Source organism: Martes martes (assembly GCF_963455335.1).
Source record: "Martes martes genome assembly, chromosome: 1".
In the NCBI taxonomy this organism is placed as follows: Eukaryota; Metazoa; Chordata; class Mammalia; order Carnivora; family Mustelidae; genus Martes; species Martes martes.
Window position 1 is genome coordinate 38,075,837 of NC_137888.1, and position 20,614 is coordinate 38,096,450.

A 20,614-nucleotide genomic window follows, 5' to 3' on the forward strand; every position below is an offset into this window, starting at 1 on the left:
CCAAGACCCTGGGATCATGACCTGAGCCAAAGGCAGAGGTTTAACCCACTGAGCCACCCAGGTGCTCTATTGTGTTATTGTTGATGTTTCTTTGATTTTGTTATTAATTGGTTTATATAATTGACTGCTCCCATGTTAGGGGCATAGATATTTAAAATTGTTGGATTTTCTTGTTGGCCAGACCCTTTGAGTATGATACAGTGTTATCTCATCACTTGCTTTAGTCTTTGGCTTAAAAATCTAATTTATCTGATATAAGGATTGCCACTCCAGCTTTCTTTTGTTGTGTATTAGCATGGGAAATTGTTTTCCACCCCTCACTTTACATCTGGAGGTGTCATTGTGTCAAAAATGAGTTTCTTGCAGACAGCATATCGATGTTTTTTTGTTTTTTGTTTTTTGTATTTTGTATTTTGCTTTTTGTTGTTTTGTTTTGTTTTGATTTGTTTTGTTTTTCCCATTCTGCTACCCTGTGTCTTTTGATTGGGGCATTTAGCCCATTGACATTCAGGGTAACTATTGGAAGATGTGAATTGAGTGTCATTGTATTGCCTGTAAGGTAACTGTTACTGTATATTGTCTCTGTTCCTTTCTGGTCTGTTACTTTTAGGCTTTCTCTTTGCTTAGGGGACCCCTTTCAATATTTCCTGTAGGGCTTGGTTTGGTGTTTGCAAATTATTTTTGTTTTGGTTTGTCCTGGAAGCTTTTTATCTCTCCATCTATTTTCAATGACAGCCTATGTGGATATAATATTCTTGGCTGCATATTTTTCTCATTTAGTACTTTGAATATATCATGCCAGTCCTTTCTAGCCTGCCAGGTCTCTGTGGATAGGTCTGCTGCCAAACAAGTATTTCCACCATTGTATGTTACAGACCTCTTTCCTGAGCTGCTTTCAGGATTTTCTTTGTCATTGAGACTTGCAAGTTTTACTATTAGATGTTGGGGTGTTGACCTATTTTTATTGATTTTGAGGGGGATTCTCTCTGCCTCCTGGATTTTGATGTTTGTTGCCTTCACCAAATTAGGGAAATTCTTTGCTATAATTTAGTTCAATATACCTTCTGCCTCTCTCTCTCTTTCTTCTTCTTCTGGAAGCCCAATTATTCTAATATTGTTTCATCTTATGGTATCACTTATCCCTCGACTTCTCCCCTTGTGGTCCAGTAGTTGTTTGTCTTTCTTTTGCTCAGCTTCTTTAGTCTCCATCATTTGGTCCTTTATGTCACTAATTCTCTCTTCTACCTCATTTATCCTAGCAGTAAGAGCCACCAATTTTATTGTGCCTCATTAATCGCTTTTTTTTATTTCAACTTGGTTAGATTTTAGTTCTTTTATTTCTCCAGAAAGGGATTTTATTTATCCAGAAAGGAATTTTCTAGTATCTTCCATGCTTTTTTTTTTTTCTTTTTGAGCCCAGCTAGCACGTTGATAATCATCATTCTGAACTCTAGTTCTGACATCTTACTAATGTCTCCATATTGATTAGGTCCATAGCCATTGGTACTGCCTCTTGGAGTTTTTTTGTTTTGTTTTGGTTTTGGTTTTTGTTTTTTGTTTTGTTTTGTTTTGTTTTGTGGTGAGTTTGTACACCTTGTCATTTTATCCAGATAAAAATAGATGAATGAGGGGTGCCAGGGTGGCTCAGTGGGTTAAAGCCTCTGCCTTTGGCTTGGGTCATGATCCCAGGGTCTTGGCATTAAACCCTGCATCGGGATCTCTGTTCAGCACGGAGCCTGCTTCCTCCTCTCTCGCTGCCTGCCTCTCTGCCTTCCTGTGATCTCTGTCTGTCAAATAAATAAATAAAATCTTAAAAAAAAAATAGATGAATGAGTGAACCAAATACTAAAAGTGTAGCAACAATCCTAGAAAAATATACACTAACCTAATTGTGAACAGAGGCATATACTTGATTTTGGGTGTATTTTGGTCTGTTGGAAGAATCTGCCTCCTAAAAGGAAAACACACACACACATATATATATATATATATATGAATAAGGGTAAACACAAGGAATAGCATATGACTATAAAGATGAAAATTTTAAAAGATTCTAAAAAAGGAATTGATAAGAAATTGGTTGGAAAAAGAAAAAAAATGGAGGATAGAATGTGATCAGACTGGAGACTAGAACAAAGTCATGTGCTAGATTAGGGTATATTTTGATCTGTTAGAAGAAACTGTATCCCCAAATTTTAAAGAAAGATAAACCTATATGTATACAAAAAATAAGGTTAAATACAATGAAGGGATAGAATATGACTATAACAATGAAAATTTTAAAAGATATTTAAAAAAGGTATTGATAAGATAAAATATTCAAAGAGGTTAAAATAGGAAAGAGGAAAATTTTTAAAAATAGAATAAGTAAAAATAAAGTTTGAAAAGTTTAACTCTGAAAGACTAAAGAATCATACAAAAAGAGCCATGATTCTATGTGTTGCATTCCCCTAGCTCTGGAGTTCCACAATTCTCATTGATCAGTAAACTTGGTCTTGGCTGGGCATTCTTCCTCATCTTCTGGGGGAGGAGCCTTTTGCAGTGATTCTCAAATGTCTTTGCCTGAGGTGGAATTGCACTGCCTTTGCCAGTGGCCAGGCTAAGTAATCTGCTCGGTTTTGCTTGAAGGAGCTTTTGTTCCCTGAATGCTTTCCATACAGCTTTGGAGGATGGGAATGAAAATGGCGGCCTCCCAATCTACAGCCCCATAGGAGCTGAGAGCTCAGGGCCCCACTCCTCAGCGCACCCTCACAGAAAAGCAGTCAATCCCTTCAGTCTCCCTGGTCTCCGGCTGAACTCCAAGTTCACCTGGCCTGTGACCAAGAATTACTATCTCTGATGCATGGCCCCATTTGGAGACTCGATTCCTGCAGCACACTCCTGTGAGGCTCTTCCCAGAGGAGGAAGGAGTGGGTCTCCCTGGATCTGCCACTTGTGGCATCCCTGCTTGAAGACCAATGGTGTCACTGTGCCATGGATCATGGTTTAAGGTAACCCCGAGCTGAGAGCCTGCTCCTTGGCTCTGACTCTGCAGTCAGCTTCCCCACTCTGATACCTGGGCGCTTTGCCACACTCAGACACCCCTGGTCTTTTAGTGACCCCACAGGTCCTGAGACCACACTGTCCCTACAAGGGCTCCACACTGGCTGAACCTCTGGAGTGATGTCCTTCAGTGGAGTAGACTTCTAAAGTTTCATATTTTGTGCTCCACTCTTCTACAGCTTGCTGGGAGCTGGCTCCTCCCCAGTATGGTCTATCTTCCCATCTATCACCTCAGATTCACTTCTCCACACATCCGACCCTCCAGAAAGTGGCCACTTTGCTGTTCATAGAGTTGCTGCTATTCTTCTCTTCTATCTCCTGTTGAGTTTATAGGTGTTCAGAATGGTTTGATAACTATCTAGCTGAACTCCTGGGACCAGATGAACTTAGGGTCTCCTACTCCTCCCCATCTTGCTCCTCCCTCACATCTCTGGTTTTGATGTGTCATCTACGTTACCCTTGCTCCTCAAAATATGTCCATGGGCCAGCAGGAGACTTTAAGGCTCCATCCCACAAAATATTGAATCAGAATCTACATTTTACCAAGATCCAAAAGTGGTGTGTATGCACATCCCATTTTGAAAAATACTGCTCTAGATTGTAATGTTGTGGAAAGACATGGCAAAGGAGAAAAAATGGAAACCCTGAAACAAGACAGAGCTTAAAAGAAGAGTACACATGCAATCAGCAAATTGCACAATATATATTAAAAAAGTCTATTGATTCTAGAACTGTGAATGCATCAGTTATTTTATAAAGCTAGAAAGCAAAAACATACATAAATTTTAATTACTATTTCCTGCCTATATTTTTGGGGAGTGGGGATAAGGGGAAGATCTTATAAAATATAGGAAAAGATAATATGATTGGCTCTTCTTGATTTTTTTTTTCTTATTCATCTTATAGCTTCTAGGAACACTATAGGCTGTCCCATAAGCTAATATTAAAAGTAACAAATTATATTTTTTATTCTATTTGAATGGTGTTCATTAAAATTTTATGTTATACACAATTGCTATCAGATTTTATGTGTCCAATTAATATTATATTTAGTGATATTTTTTAAAGATTTTATTTATGTTTTGACAGACAGAGATAACAAGTAGGCAGAGAGGCAGGCAGAGAGAGAGGAAAGGAAGCAGGCTCCTGGCTGAGCAGAGAGCCTGATGCGGGGCTTGATCCCAGGACCCTGGGATCATGACCTGAGCCGAAGGCAGAGGCTTTAACCCACTGAGCCACCCAGGCACCCCTTAAGTGATACTTTTGTAAAGGAATCAGGTAAAGGAAGCAGATGTGTGGGTTCTTAAAATACAGCTGTGATTAAAATTAAACAATTAGCAGCAATATTTTAGAACAATTTTTCATATATTATATAACATAATTATAAAAGTGGTTTGTTAAGAGATCTAAATTTTCTTATACTGCCACTGCTTAGAGCTACAAACCAGAAAATGTTGGACATGGATTTAAAGGAAAGAATATAAAATATAAAAATGAGACAACATTTTGTATAAATCTATAAGACACTGAAAAGTAAAAGATCTCTCTCTCTCTCTCTTACACACACACGTATATATTTAATATAACAAAGGGCTCTAAATGCATCTGTATTATCCTGACATATTTTGACTGAAAGGAAATAATTTCATCCTTTATTCTAATATTTTTTTAACTGAGATTGAAACTAATTTTCAAATGCAAAAATCTTAGAAATGACTTTGGTTAGCAAAAATGGTTATTTCATGAAACATATTTATGAAAAATCTTGTATTCTGTATGATTGATTTATAGTTAAAAAGATAGAATTGAGCCTTTTATGTTCTCCTACTTTTCAAATGTTAGAGTTTTTCTCTTTTCAAATGTTAGAATTTTTTCTTATTCTCAGAACTGTCTAAATTATATAAAAAATTTGTAATGGTAAAAGTCTTTATTAGGTATTTTTTTCCTAATTTGTGAACACAATCATATATTTTCAAGAACAAGACATGGAACATTTACTGAATTTTATCCTTTACTAATATCTATTCCATTTGTTTTTTAAATCAAACAATAAGATAAAGTCAGACTTCTCTGGAAATAAGTAAAACTCAAAGGACCATGCAAATATCTACCTAACAAATACCTCAAATTCAATATTACTTTCAAAGTCAAATCTTTGCATAGTGCATAACAATGGAGAAACTGAATTTAAATTACTTTGTTGTAATTAATATGTCCTTAAATGTTTTAAAAATAAAGTAATACATAATAAAATAAAATATTTTATGCACTTTATTCAACATAACTCTTTACCTGAAATTATCATTGTTTATTTGAAATGAAAGTATAAGAAAATGGAACAGCTTTCTCCCTTAACTACATTTAAGATCTTGGTATATCTTAACTATAGCCTATCATTTTGATTTCTAATCCAATGAAATTACCCCTTCTTATCAAGTACTTTGGACTTAAGAACTTTTAAATTAAATAAAAATATTATTAAATCTGTTTTCCATAAAGAACAAATAATCCCTGAGTGCACCAATTAGCAATGAATCTTAATCATGTGCAAAATATCAATAAATGAATATACATCTTGATAAAAGTATTCCTCAAGATTTATTTCATTCATGCTGAAATAAATCCTTTAGCCAAGTGAAGAGCATTTATATCAATGTAAATTTCACTGCAACTATATATTTTTAAATATTCAATTTATTCAGATGATTTTTTTTTCAATTAAAATTTTTTTTCAAGCAAAATCTTTTTTTCTTTCTCTCTTTTTTTTTTTTTGTTTCAGGTTTTTATTTAAATTCCAGTTAGTTAACATACAGTGTAATATTAGTTTCAGGAGTAGAATTTAGTGAATCATTGCTAACATAAAACACCAAATGTTCATTACAACAACTACCCTCCTTAATATCCATCACCTATTTCACTCATTTCCCTGTCTACCTCCACTCCAGTAACCCTCAGTTTGTTCTCAGTCTGTTTTATGGCTTACCTGTCTCCTTTTTCCCCCATGTTCATGTGTTTTGTTTCTTAAATTCCACATGAGTGAAATCGTATGGATTTTGTCTTTCTCTGACTAACATTTCTCTTAGCATAATATACTCTAGGTCCATCCCATCATTGCAAATGGAAAGATTTCAATATTTCTGATGGCTAGGTAATATTTCACATTTTCTTTATCCATTCATCAGTCACGGATATTTGGACTATTTTCCATAACTTGGCTATCATTGATAGAGCTGCTATAAACATCGGGGTGCATTTGTCCATTTGAATCAGAATTTTTGTATCCTTTGGGTAAATAACCAGTAGTGTAATTGCTGGATCACAGGAGTGTTCTATTCTTAACTGTTTGAGGAACCTCCTTACTGTTTTCCAGAGTGGCTGCATCAGTTTGCATTCCCACCAACAGTGTAAGAGGGTTTCCCTTTCTCCACATCCTTGCCAACAATATCTACTGTTTCCTGTGTTCTTAATTTTAGCCATTCTGACAGGTGTGAGGTAGTATCTCATTGCAGTTTTGATTTGTATTTCACTGATGGTGAGTGATGTTGAGCATCTTTTCATGTGTCTGTTAGCTATTTGGATATCCTCTTTGGAAAAGTATCTATTCATGCCTTCTGCCCATTTCTTAAGAGGATTATTTGCTTTTTGGGTGTTGAGTTTGATATGTTCTTTATACATTTTGCATACTAACCCTTTATCAGATATGTCATTTGCAAATATCTCCTATTCTGTAGACTGCATTTTAATTTTGTTGATTGTTCCTTTACTGTGCAGAAGCTTTTTATCTTGATGAGGTCCCAATAGTTCACTTTTGCTTTTGTTTCCCTTGTCTCTGACAACATGTCTAATAAGAAGTTGGTGCAGCCAAGGTCGAAAAAGTTTCTACCTGTGTTCTCCTCTCAGATTTTGACAGTTTACTGTTCTCACATTTAGGTCTTCCATTGATTTTGAATATATTTTTGCATATGGTTTAAGAAAGTGGTACAGTTTCATTCTTCTGCATGTTGCACAGTCCAGTTTTCCCAACATCATTTGTTGAAGAGACTGTCTTTTTTTCCATTGGATATTTTTTCCTTTTTTGTCAAAGATTAGTTGACCATAGAGTTGTGGATCCATTTCTGGGTTTTCTATCCTGTTCTATTGATCAATGTATCTGGTTTTTTTGCCAGTACCATACTGTCTTGATGAATGCAGTTTGTAACATAGCTTGAGGTCCAGAATTTTGATACTTCCAGCTTTGCTTTTCTTTTTCAAGACTGCATTTGCTATTCAGGGTCTTTTGTGGTTCCATAAAAATTTTAGGATTGTGTGTTCTATCTCCATGAAAGACACTGTTTGTATTTTTACAAGGATTACATTATATATGCAGATTGCTTTTAAAAATATTTACTCTTCCACATGAGCATGGAATGTTTTTCCATTTCTTTATGTCTTCTTCAATTTCTTTCATAAGTGTTATATAGTTTTCAGAGTACCATTTTTTTACCTCTTTGGTTTATTCCTAGGTATCTTATGTTTTTTGTTGTAATTATAAGTGGGATTGTTTTCTTGATTTCTCTTTCTGCTGCTTCCTTATCAGTACATAGAAATGCCACAGATTTCTGTATGTTGATTTTGTATCCTGTGATATTACTGAATTCATGTATCAGTTCTAGCAATTTTTTGGTGGAGTCTTTCAGGTTTTCTACATAGATTATCAAGTCACCTGGGAATAGTGAAAGTTGGACTTCTTCCTTGCCAATTTGGATGTCTTTTATTTCTTTGTGTTGTTTCATTGCTGAAGCTAGGACTTCTAGTAATACGTTAAGTAACAGTGGTGAGAATGGATGTCCCTATCTTGATCTTGACCATAGAGGATAAGCTTTGTTTTTCCCCATTGAGGATTATATTCATTGTTTGTCTTTTAGATATGGCCTTTATGATGTTGAGGTATGTTCCTCTATCCCTACTTTGTTGAGGGATTTATCAAGAATGGATGCTGTACTTTGTCAAATGCTTTTTCTGAATCTATTGATAAGAGTCACCTGATTCTTATTCTTCCTTTTATTAATGTGGTGTATCACATTAGTTGATTCATGAATATTGAACCACCCTTGCAGCCTATTAATAAATCCTACTTGATTGTGGTGAATGATTCTTTTAATGTACTGTTGGATTCGATTTGCTAGTATTCTGTTGAGAATTTCTGCATCCATGTCTTCTTCCTTTTCTTTATAAAAGATGAAAACTTTCTCATTGTAGGTATTCTTTAGCAAATAAGTTCATCTCACGTTGTTCATGTTGAAATCATAGCTCAAATACATTGTACTTTCTTTTGGGCATAATCAGATGTTGTGAATTTGGCCTTCCCAACCTATATTTGAGGCTCAGAGAATTAAGATTATCCTCATGTAAACTTAAATCTAAAAAAAGGAGATTAATATTCTAAAATGACCTGGTTTCTCAAATGGAGTATTAAAAACAAAACAAAACAAAACAAAAATCCTGTCACAATAGGAATATAGTTCTATGTCCCACCCTTCTATTTTATTTATACAGTTACTTTTAAACTTTATTTCTGAAGTAGTTGCATTTTTATTTGCTCAAACCAAGAATAATTAAATGTTAAATTAACAAATATTTGCTTTTTAAAAATTGAAAAAGAGATGGAGATGGTGCTTCTAGTTTTGACTTAAGTAAATGAAATCTGTTACATTTTGAAAGATAATGTCACAAAATTTTAAAATGTACATTTTATTTTTAGATGTAAAATATTTAAAAGAAGAGGATGCAAATCGCAAGACATTCACCGTCAGCAGCACACTGGATTTCCGAGTGGACCGGAGCGACGATGGCGTGGCTGTGATCTGCAGAGTAGACCATGAGTCCCTCAATGCCACCCCTCAGGTGGCCATGCAGGTGCTAGAAATACACTGTAAGTAAAAGCTACTCCCTTCCCTTTATCTCAGCAGAAGCAAATCTCTTCATCTACATTTACAATCATTTCAAAATGTCCTGAATTACCACATGTGTGCAGAAAAATCTTCAGCAAAGTGAAGTACAGCTACTTTCACTGGTATTAATCACATTCAGAGGAAGGGAGTTCTTGCCTTAATATCATTCTTTAAAAAAAATTAAAAAGGATTTTATTTACCATTTGACAGAGAAAGATACAGTGAGATAGGGAACACAAGCAAGGGGAGTGGGAGAAGGAGAAGCAGGTTTCCTGCTGAGCAGAGAGCCCGATGCGGGGCTCATTACCAGGACTCTGGGATCAGGACCAGAGCCAAAGGCAGACACTTAATGACTGAGCCACCTGGGCACCCCCTGAATATCATTCTTGACAAGGAAGAGAAATAAAAGAAATATCCTTATTAAAGGTTAAAACTTCTAATTATGTTCCACATGGTGACTTAATGCATGTGTATGCCTGTGGGTAGGGTAGGAAAAGTTGTTATTTTGGCAGAGTCAATGAGGGTGGACCTTATTGTATGGAAGTAACTTTGTTATACATAAATGTGTTGTCCTCTCTGTGCTTTTAAAATGAGACAATTTTTACCTTCTATATGAGATATTCTAAGTCTTTATAAATACATGGGCATATCAATTATGTTTTCTTCATCAACTTCATCATTACTGACAAGTGATAGGAACAACATTAATTGGCTGACTCTAGTGGGTCAGTGGCAGTCCTAAATACTTCACTGGCATTATTTTATCTCATGCCTCATGTTAGGGCATCAGCATAAAAACCTGATGTGTAGTTACCCTCTTTAGTCACAGTTTATGGCCAATGACACTGAAGGTTATAGTGGTTGAGTCATTTGGCCAAGTTTACACAACTAAAAAATGGTAGAAATAATGATGTTTTTATTAGTTAGCAAGGCCCTGGGCTATAACAGGCGATCTAGAAATATTTATTCACATGAAAATGAATCAACCGAATATATAAGATAAAGCTGAAAAAAGTAAAGCCCACAGGATTGCCTTTCTGAATTCTATTACTTCATTTTTTTAAATATTAGAAAGTTTTTGTTTGTGATAAAGTTATAGTTTGAATTTGTGTGTGATATAAAATTACATTAAATCCTAAAATGTTAAATCTAAGCACTGGTCTTTTAAAATCCTCACTTTATTTTGTTTTTCTTTATTTATTCAGTAAGAACTTATTGAGTGCCTGCTATGAATTGGGCATCATTTTAGGTACTGGGGTTACATACATGACCAAAAAAACAACACTAACAAAACAATTTAAGATTGTCTTCATGTGTCGAAATTACCACACCACCACCAACAACAAACTCCAGTTTTCTCATGGCATCGATTCTAGGTAGGAATGACAGAGAAGCAAAATAAGTTAAAACAACATACAGCATGTTGTGCATTAAGTGCTATGGGAAAAAAATAAAGCAGAAGTAATAAGGAGTATGATTTAGGAGATGGGAATGGAGTTCAAGGAAAGTATGTTTGTGTTAGTATATAACATATAAAATGTGTTTATATGTAAATATTTATTTTATTACATATATTAAATTATATCATTATATGTTGTATTATTATAAATATATTATATTTATATTATACATATATTTAAATAACAAATATTAGTAGACAAAAGTAGAGGATATTAACTGGAGGGTATTTATGAGAGAAGATCAGAGATACCAGGAGGACCAGACATTTTTTTTTAACTTTTTGATAGAGAAATGTCAATCTGATTATGATTTTTAATTATTGCTCACTGTGTTTTAATTATTCTTAGTTTAATAATAATTGAAATTATTATACTATTTTAAATACTTTCAATTATATTAAGTTAGTTTCATTAATTTTCCTCTTATTCTCATTGAAACAAATCCATAGCAACCATATTTTAGAGCCCAAACTGAGGTTGTCTTCAAATTTGAACATTTATTTGCAGTGACACCTTGGGATAATTACTAAAACTGTTTGAGCTTTGATTTTTAAATTAGATAATTCATTTATACAAGGATCAAACTAGACAATTTGTTTATAGCATTTAAAAACTTTCAATGAGTGCCACTTGCCTTAGTTAGTTCAAGCTGCTGTAACAAAAATACCCATATCCTGGGTGGCTTATAAACCAAAGAAGTTTATTTCTCACAGTTCTGGAAGCTGGAAGTCCAAGATCAAGGAGCAGGTAAGGGGTTTCATCCTGGTTCATAGATGGCTATCTCCTCTCTGTGTCTGCACACGGCAGAAGGGGTTAAGGAACTCAGGGGTCTCTTTTGTGAGAGACCTAATCCTAGTCATAACTTTCCAGTAGCCCCATCTGTAAATGTATCACATTGGGAATTAAGTTTCAACGTATGAATTTTAGAGGGACATAGACATTCAGCCTGTAGCACTTCCCTTTCCTATTTTTTATCAACATGTTTTTCAAAGCGTAGGAAATTGTATAATTTGATATGTCAAGAGGACCCAGGTTATCAGCATTTGACTTGAACTTTTTTTCACTTATATATAAAGTGAAGAAAGATTAAAAATAATATTTAATTACTAATTTAACTGTAATTTTCAACATTAATAAAAGAAAATAATTAAGTCATAACATTTATTAAAGGTCACTTGCCAAAGACTAATCACTAAAAACCCACCAACAGTCAAATAAAATCAGATATTTTAGTTTGCTATGGCAAAGAAGAGGCATACCAGATGAATCTCTAGGTACTGGTAAGAAAGAGTTTGAAGAGCCTTGTTAGAGAATTTGGGTTTGTCCTGAATATTCTAAAGAGGATTCTGGATTGAATGCTGCCAGTATTGGAGGCTAGTCAAGCATGTGTATGTTGGTAACTTTTAACCTAGAAAACAAAAGGATTAAAGCATAATTAGATTTGCTATTATAAAGATGCAGCCGTTAGTCATGCTAATTTTTTGTGCTTGCTGAGTGTCCTGGTCTCTGTCTTGTTTCAGAACTGGACATGAAATAGACTTGCCTTTGCCTGCTTCTACCTCATAGTCACAGGCAGCTCCAGCTGATTATTGTGTAGATTCTAGAGAATCATTTATGTTTTTTGAGAATATTTCAGTTTAGCCATCAGATGCCGGTTGTTAGCCACCAAAGTCATTGTCACTTTCTTGGGAGTCTAAAATGGAGCTATTATACCTATACTTCCTGGGTATTTTTTGCTGTTCACTATATCTCAGTGTGCATTATTAAGCAAACTTCATGGAGGAAGGCAATTGCCTCATTTTTTAGAAAGTTTTACATGAAAAATATTACACTTGCTATCCAATTAAAAATAGCAACACATTTTATCATATTTTAATATGTAAGTGGCTAGAAGGCAAAGACCATATCTATTAAAATTATTTCTTTTAGCATCCAGCTTACCACCATTCAAGTATGTGAAGGTAATTAAAACTAACCGATGATAATGCTGAATGTTCCTTTAGGGATGCAAAACATTCCCCAGAGATGAAACGCAGAGCGGAGAATGGAGAGTGGGGATTAAGCAGTAGTTTGCATTAAAATTAGAGCAAATTGAACAAATTAGGTGTGGTCTTCATGGCTCTGCATAGATACACATGTGCAATATGCATGATGTGGAAATTTCTATCAATGTAAGTGGGCGGAAAGAGAAAGAATTGGAAAAGGAAGAAGGTGATTAGTCTAGAATTTTTGGAACATAAATTTTAGGATTTCTGCATTGTTTTACAATGGTCCCATCATGAATAACCACAAAAGTTGGCCCAAATGGAGGAACATTTAGCATTTTGACCCCCAGAATATAAGAGTTGTCGCTGTTTTCTGTGGTAAGTGACAAGACCAAATATATAATTCTACCATAACGGAAAGTTATGACTATACTTGAAATTAAAATCCTGTGTAATTATGGAAAGGCAAGTTTGATAATAAATTAGGATGTGTTAAACACATAAGGCAAAGAGCAAAAAATATAGTAGGAGGAATTATATTTCTAGGCCTATGTTTTAACCCCATAACCTTGTGATACACAATTTAGAAGGACACAGTCTCTAAAGTATTTCATAGTAATCTGCATTTCTTTATAAAATATTAATCATAAATTTTAATGCCATATGAAGGAAAATAGATTCTTTAAATTTGAAATTTAAGAAAATCCAGACTTTTCACTGTGAACCACAAATAACTCAAATTTCATTCAACAGATAACAGCACACGTTGTACCTGAGCAGTGAAAAATGCCATTCTCTTTTTTTATAGATGGAAATTCTAATTCATCTTTCTATTTTTATGCAAATCTCCTTGAAAACAATAACTTTTTATTTGTCTGATTTAATTTTTAGCAGAACAGATTGTATAAGTCAGATTTTATTTAATTTTCAGTAAGAATAATGTATCCACACGGACAGAAGGAAGTATGCGCAGAACACAGAAAAGAAGAAAATAACTGAACATTCTTTTTCTGTATGTGGCACTGACAAAAATTTCATAAAAATTTAGCTGTTATTGAAAAGGAGAAACAGAAGAGACAGATTAGTAAAATATTTCAGAGTAATGAATGTTCTAACAACTCATTGTAGTACTGTGGGATTGAACTGCCCATATGGATAAATAAGAACCCAAATTTTTAAGTTTCTGTGTGTATGTATTTGATATGGTAAATTATATGTATAATAGTCAATATTGTATAAATATTAACATATAAATATTAACATATAAATATTCAATATATATAAAGTTGATCAAATTATGAAATCTTATGTTATCATTAATATATTTTTATTGTATACTACTTGGCTATAGTGCCATTCTTCGCTTATAATATAAGTAAATGCTTATATATGCACATCATTTCAAGTTCCCCCTTATTCAATGCTCCCTAACCTGTCTGGCCCAGGTCAGTGTCTTTTAAATTATTCTATGTTGTTGTATTAACTATACTTCCACCACTTTTCTATATATTATAGAAAGCACTTGATTAAATGTTTTAGGCTATCCAGGTTTATTAGACAGAAAGCTGAGTGTTAAAAGTAGATTTTTAAAATAACATCTCACTCATTTGGTGTCTCACTTGTGAAATGCTGATTATCTAATTACTTGGTCTACCACAAATTATCTATGGCCTAGAGGCCAATGTAAAAGGAGTCAGGAAAGGTGAAATGAGAACTCTCTTTAGGTTAAGTTTTCAAAAATTAAAATAAATTGTTATTTAGATTAACAAAATGCCACATTAATGCCTGAGGATACTTTGAAAGGGTTTTTTAAGATTTCAAAATATTTCACAAAGCTCGTGAAATGTATACATGCTAAAATCATGAAGTAATCTATGCTCCTTGGCAAAAAGATACATTTATCTACCTTAATAAAGGTGCAACCCCTATTTGAGATCCCTACTTTTTAAAAAAAATTTTAATTGAAGTATAATTGGCATACAATATTTTATTAGTTTCAGGTGTACATCATAGTGATTTGATATTTTTGTACATTACAAAATGATCACCATAAGTTTAATTAATATCTGTCACCATACAAGGTGATTAAAATACTATTGGCTATATTCCCTATGCTGCACATTATATCCCCACGATAATTTTCTTTTATAACTGGGAGTTTGTACAGCTCAATCCCCTTCATCTATTTCACCCATCCCTCAACTCTGCCCCTTCTGGTAACCTACAGTTTGTTTCCTCTATTTATGAGTCTATTTCTGTTTTGTTCCTTTGTTTCATTTTTTTAGATTTCACATATATGTGAAAGTGAAAGCATATGTATTTGTCTTCCTCTGTCTGACTTCTTTTACTCAGCATAATACCCTGTAGTTCCCCCCATGTTGTTGCAAATGTCAAGATGTGTTTGTTTTTTATGGCTGAGTAGTATTTTGTCACACATACACAAAAACATTTTTACCTATTCATCTACTGATGGACATTTAGGTTACTTCCATATCTTTACTATTGTCAGTGATGCTGCAATGAACATAGGGGCGCATATCTCTCTTCAGATTGCTGCTTTTGTTTTCTTTAGATGGAACTGCTGGATCCTAGAGTTCTAATTAATTTTTTGAGGAAATGCCATACTGTTTTCCATAGTGGCTGCTCCAACTTACTTTCCTACCAACAGTGCATCAGGTTTTCCTTTCTCTATATTTTCACCAACACTTGTTATTTTGTGTTGTTTTGATAAATAGCCATTCTGACAGGTGTGAGGTGACACCTCATTGTGTTTTTGAATTGCATTTCTCTGATAATGAGTGATATTGAACATCTTTTCACAAATTTGCTGGACATCCAAGTCTTCTTTGGAAAAATGTAGATTCAGGCCTTCTGCTTATTCTTTAATGGGGTTATTTGATTTTCTTGATATTAAGTTGTATAAATTCTTTACGTATTTTGGAAATTGACCCTTTATAGGATATAGGATTTGCAAATATCTTCTTCCATCCAGTAGTTTGCCTCTTCATTTTGTCGATGGTTTCCTTCACTGTGCAAAAGCTTTTTTGGTGGACTCCTTTTTTTTTTTTTTTTTTTTTATTTTACTTTTGTGGCCTTTGAGAAGACTGGTTCAAAAAAAAAAAATCTTTGCAAAGACTGATGTCAAAGAGCCTACTGCCCATACTTTCTTCTAGAAGTTTTATGGTTTATGTCTTACATTCAAATTACATCTTAAATTCATTTTCATATATGGTTGTCAAATAGAGTTTTAAACTTTTTCAGGAAGGATACATTCATATATTGCCCATAATGGTATATTATTCACATGTGGTCATGAGGTACATATTTTTTCTTTTATATGTAAAAGAATATTTTATTTATCCCTGCAATATTGAACTATTTAAAATAATTGAATCATTAAATATTTTAAGTGATCTGAGTGCAGAGATTCACTGTTACTATAAAATTTCTGTTATTAGTAGAAGTAAACATTTTTTGTTATTAAATCTCAGTGAGAGAAGAATATATATTTATGAGCAGAAATTCCACATTTTAACAAATATTAAATTCATATATTAAACTAATACAATATATTCTTAACTGGCCTTTCCTAATCAGTCTTATTATGAAGTTCCTAATCAAGCTTATTTTAGAAGTTTTAACATTATTTTAAGCACACAAATTAATTTCATAAAAAGGCAGTCAAAAATAGCTCTCAAATGATAGAATGTATGTATTGTATAGATGACAATGTATCGTTTGCAGTTAAATTTAAGTCAATTTAATCAAGGAAAAAAACTGGATATGAAAATGAGACAGAAATGATTTTGACAAGTAAAAGCAAATATTGAGAAAATAAGCATAAGTGATTCATGTCCAATATTTTTAACTTCTGATTAAATAACTTCTGTTTTTAAAATATAGTTCATTTGATTTTTCCTTTTTTTTTTTTTTTAGTGGGACAAGGGGGAAGAGGGGCAGGAGGAGGAGAGAGAGAATGTTAAGCAGGCTCCACACCCAGTGCAGAGCCCAACACAGGCTCAATCTCACAACCCTAAGATCATGATTTGAGCCCAAATCAGGATCCGCTGCTTAACTGACTGAACCACCAACGCACCCCAAGGTTGATTTTTCCAAAGTGACTACATATTTAGCATCCCAAGATTTTCAAACTGTTCTAGTTCTATTTTCTGATTGTACTATAATATATGTGCATATACACATTTCTAAGAGAAAAATATATGGTTAGAAAACTATACTCAATTGATGTATTAAACTTTAGTGGATTAGCTCTTAACATATCAGAAAGATTGTCATTACTATTTACTATCTGGGTCCAAAAGACTTTTTTTAATTAATAGGTTTTATTTTTAAAAGTAGGGTTTTTTGTTTTTTGTTTTTTGTTTTTTTGGTTTGTTTGGTTTTTTTTCTTAAATTGGGTCTTGAACTCTTTTTTTTTTAAATTTTGTTTATTTATTTAACAGACAGAGATCACAAATAGGCAGAGAGGCAGGCAGAGAGAGAGGGGGAAGCAGGCTCCCTGCTGAGCAGAGAGCCCGATGTAGGACTCAATCCCAGGACCCCGAGATCATGACCTGAGCTGAAGGCAAAGGCTTAACCCACTGAGCCACCCAGGTGCCCCTAAAAGTGGTTTTAGTTTATTAAAAAAATTGAGGAGAAAGTACAAAGTTCCCATATTTACCCCTACCCTGCCCCCTCACATTTTCTCTATCATTATTGTGTATTATTATAGTACATACATTACAATTGATTAACTAATATTGATAGATTAGTGTTAACTAAAGTCTTTTATTTTACATCATTCTTCACAATTTATGTTGTATGATTCTATAAGGTTTTGACCAGTTTATAATGTCCTGCAGCCATGGTTAGAATATCATACAAAATGTATTCACTGCCCTAAAACCCCCTGTGATTCACCACTGGATTGCTCTTTCCCCCTCCTCAACTCCCTGGCCACCAATGATCTATTAGCTAGCTGTAAAGGTTTGCCTTTCCTAGGATGTCATGTAGTTGGAGTTATATAGCATATAGTCTTTTTAGACTTTTTTCTTTCACATTTAAGGTTCTGACATGTGTTTTTGTGGCTTGATAGGACATTTCTTTTTATTGCTGAATAATATTCTACTGTCTGGATATTCCAGAGTTTGTTTATCCACTCACCTATTGAAAACTATCTTAGTTACTGCCAAATTCTGGCAATTATGAATATACCTAGTATAAATACCTGTGCACACGTTTTGGTTTGAATAGAAGTTTTCAACTTCTTTGAGTAAATGGCATTCAGTTTTAAATTAGAAGAAATTTAAGCAAAAGGCAAATTGATTGATTATGAAGAGGCAATGTATCTCAACGCCACTAAGATTAAAACATGAAATTTTAGAAAATCTAAATGTTTATCTTATACTATAAATAGAATTGCTAGTAAGACTATATTTAGCTTTGTAATAAATTGCAAACAAATTTGTACAATGGTGGTATCAATTTGCATTCCTACCAGCAATGAATTAGTATCCCTGTTGGTCCATGTCCTCACTATTATTTGGAGTTGTCAGTGTTTTGGATTGAGGTCATCCTAAATAGTGGTGGTATCTCATTTTAATTTGCAGCTCCACGATGTATGAGTCTGAGTATCATTTCAGATGCTATTCTTCATTTGCATATCTTTTTTGGTGAGGTGTCTTTTTAGATTTTTGCCAAATTTTTAATAGCGTTGTTTTTCTGGTTGAGTTTTAAGAGTTCTTTGCACATTTTGGATACCACTCATTTATCATACACATTCTTTGCAAATACTTTCCTCATTGTCTTTTCATTTTCTTGAAGTGTCTTTCTCGAGAGCAAACATATTTAAGGAAAATTCAACTTAACCATTTTTTTTTTCTTCCATGGATTATGTTTTCAGTGTTACCTAAAAAGTTGTCACTAAACCCAGGATCAGCTAGATTTCTCCTATATCATCTTCTAGAAGTTTTATAGTTTTGCACTTTACATTTAGGTCTATGATCCATTCTGAGTTAATTTTTGTGAATAATATAAAGTCTACGTGTGGATTATTTTTTTACATGGGGATGTCCTGTTATTCCAGAGTTTGTTAAACAAACTATAATTTCTCCACTGAATTGTCTTCCCTCCTTTGTTAAAGATCAGTTGACTATATTTATGTAGGGTTCTTTCAGAGCTCCCCATTCTGTTCCTTGATCTATTTATTTTTGCATTAATACCATATTGTCTTGATTACTGTAGCTATATAATGTCCTGAATTTGGGTAGTATCAGCCCTCAGACTTTCTTCTTCTTCAATATTGTAATTTTATCCATATTTGTAAATTTATAATTAAAATCATCATAAACTTGACTGTATTATAATTAAGGCAGATATAATCATCAGTATATTAAGCTTTATTGTATTAATCCTTGATATATGAGGAAAGAAGGCAATTACCATTCACCATCTGGATCTAAGAGACACGTTATTTTAGATTTTTAGGTTGTAAGTTTTTTTTTTTTTAATAATGTTTAGATGTAATAATAAACTGGTAGGGAAAAACAGCATTATTATACTCTTCAATAAGAGTTTAATAAATATAGGGGCACCTGGGCTCTGGTGGTTAAGCCTCTGACTCTTGATCTCAGCCCAGGTCTTAATCTCAGGGTCATGAGTTCAAACCCCATGTTGGTCCAGCATATATAAAATAATAATAATAAAAATGTAAATACAGCAACCTTGAATTTATATTCCATATTTCCTGGATTTGATGATATATCTATCCAAAGTGGGCAACAACTGTCATGTATGTTCCTAGAACATACCGTATTATAAATACTAAGGTCAGATTTCAAATATACATCTCAAATGTGTTCTATTTAGTCATTGTTTCTGGTTCTTCTTACACTTGCATTTTCAAAATGAAATACTCTAAAAATGATGGTTCATAATTTTGTCAAAGACAGTAAAGATATCTTTACCCCGTAATTACAAGCATTTCATTTTTAGATTTATAAGCGCCAACTAAATTGAAAAAGAAAATGAATTTAAAAATTTCATTATCAAATGCTTTCATCATTTATCCCCTTATGAACTATATAAATTCTTATGTGCAGAGATCATAAAAATGAGATATCATAAAAATGAAAGAATGTTGTCATATTTCCTTTTTAACAAAACCAAGTTGCAAAATAATATGTGATGAAGTCCTCCCTTTGTTTCCTTAGAAACAAATTGTTTATATATTGATTTTTGAGTTTAATAAAATGCATCTAAGATTTCATATGTGAAGACTTCTGTTTCACCATCATTAGATTCTTGAGTTCTACTGTTTTCTCTCTGAATTTATAGTCTAATCTGTCTAATATTTTTAAGATGTCTTTCTCTGTCAATTTTCTTTACTTGTTATTCTGAGCAGGAAATGAAAGATTCAGAATTCTCAACTGATCATGAAAGCTAAGCAACCAACAAACAAGCAAACGAAACTAGAATGATTATGTTTTTATTTCCAAACTTTTTTTCTACTTCCATGTAAGAAAACACAAAACCTAAGCAACCCTATAAGTAAATAGGGATGAGACAACCATGATGATTTATATCACTCTTGCATAACCCATCCATACCAGCACTGTCTAATAGAATTTTCTGTGTTGATGGTAGTATTCTTATCTGTCCCAAAATAGTAAGTAGCCAATGTCTAGCTACATGGAGCTACAAAGCACTTAAAATGTAGATCTTGTGACTAAAAACGTATGGTTTAAATTTTATTAAATTGCTGTCAATTTATATTGAACTTTAAAGAGCCACATGTGACTAGTGGTTACTATATTGGACACCACCACTCTAGATGATTTCATCATACATCTATTTTTTTATTATGTCATTTCTTTAAGCATAGTTGGGGACAATTGATGAGTTAGGGTCAAGTTCATGATGAAGTAATTCATAGAATCCTAAAGTAGCAAGATTCCTCATACTACAGAGAGTATAACACTGTTATAATTTCATAATGTATCTTAGATTTATAAGAGTCCAGTACCTTCATATCATAATTGCAAGACAGAATAATTTAAAATCTATTTTAAAAAGTGAATTATCTCTTTGTTTTTTGGAGGACCTCTAAGAAAGGATACAAATCATGAAATTCTTTCTCTAAATGTATTTAGAATTGTTTTCTTTTTTAAAAGATTTTGTTTATTTATTTGACAGAGAG

General features: G+C 33.2%; 1 protein-coding gene across 7 annotated transcripts in view; it reads left to right on the top strand.

Moving 5' to 3' along the window:
* The window catches only part of CADM2 (cell adhesion molecule 2), a gene marked incomplete at both ends in the record, with an annotated part of 1,059,071 nt that overhangs the window by 909,546 nt on the left and 128,911 nt on the right, over positions 1-20,614 (top strand). For all 7 annotated transcript variants that reach the window (XM_080813985.1, XM_080813987.1, XM_080813989.1 and 4 more), the window contains one exon: positions 8,783-8,953. In XM_080813985.1, coding sequence (XP_080670111.1) covers positions 8,783-8,953 — 171 coding nt within the window. The remainder of the gene's footprint in view (positions 1-8,782; positions 8,954-20,614) is intronic.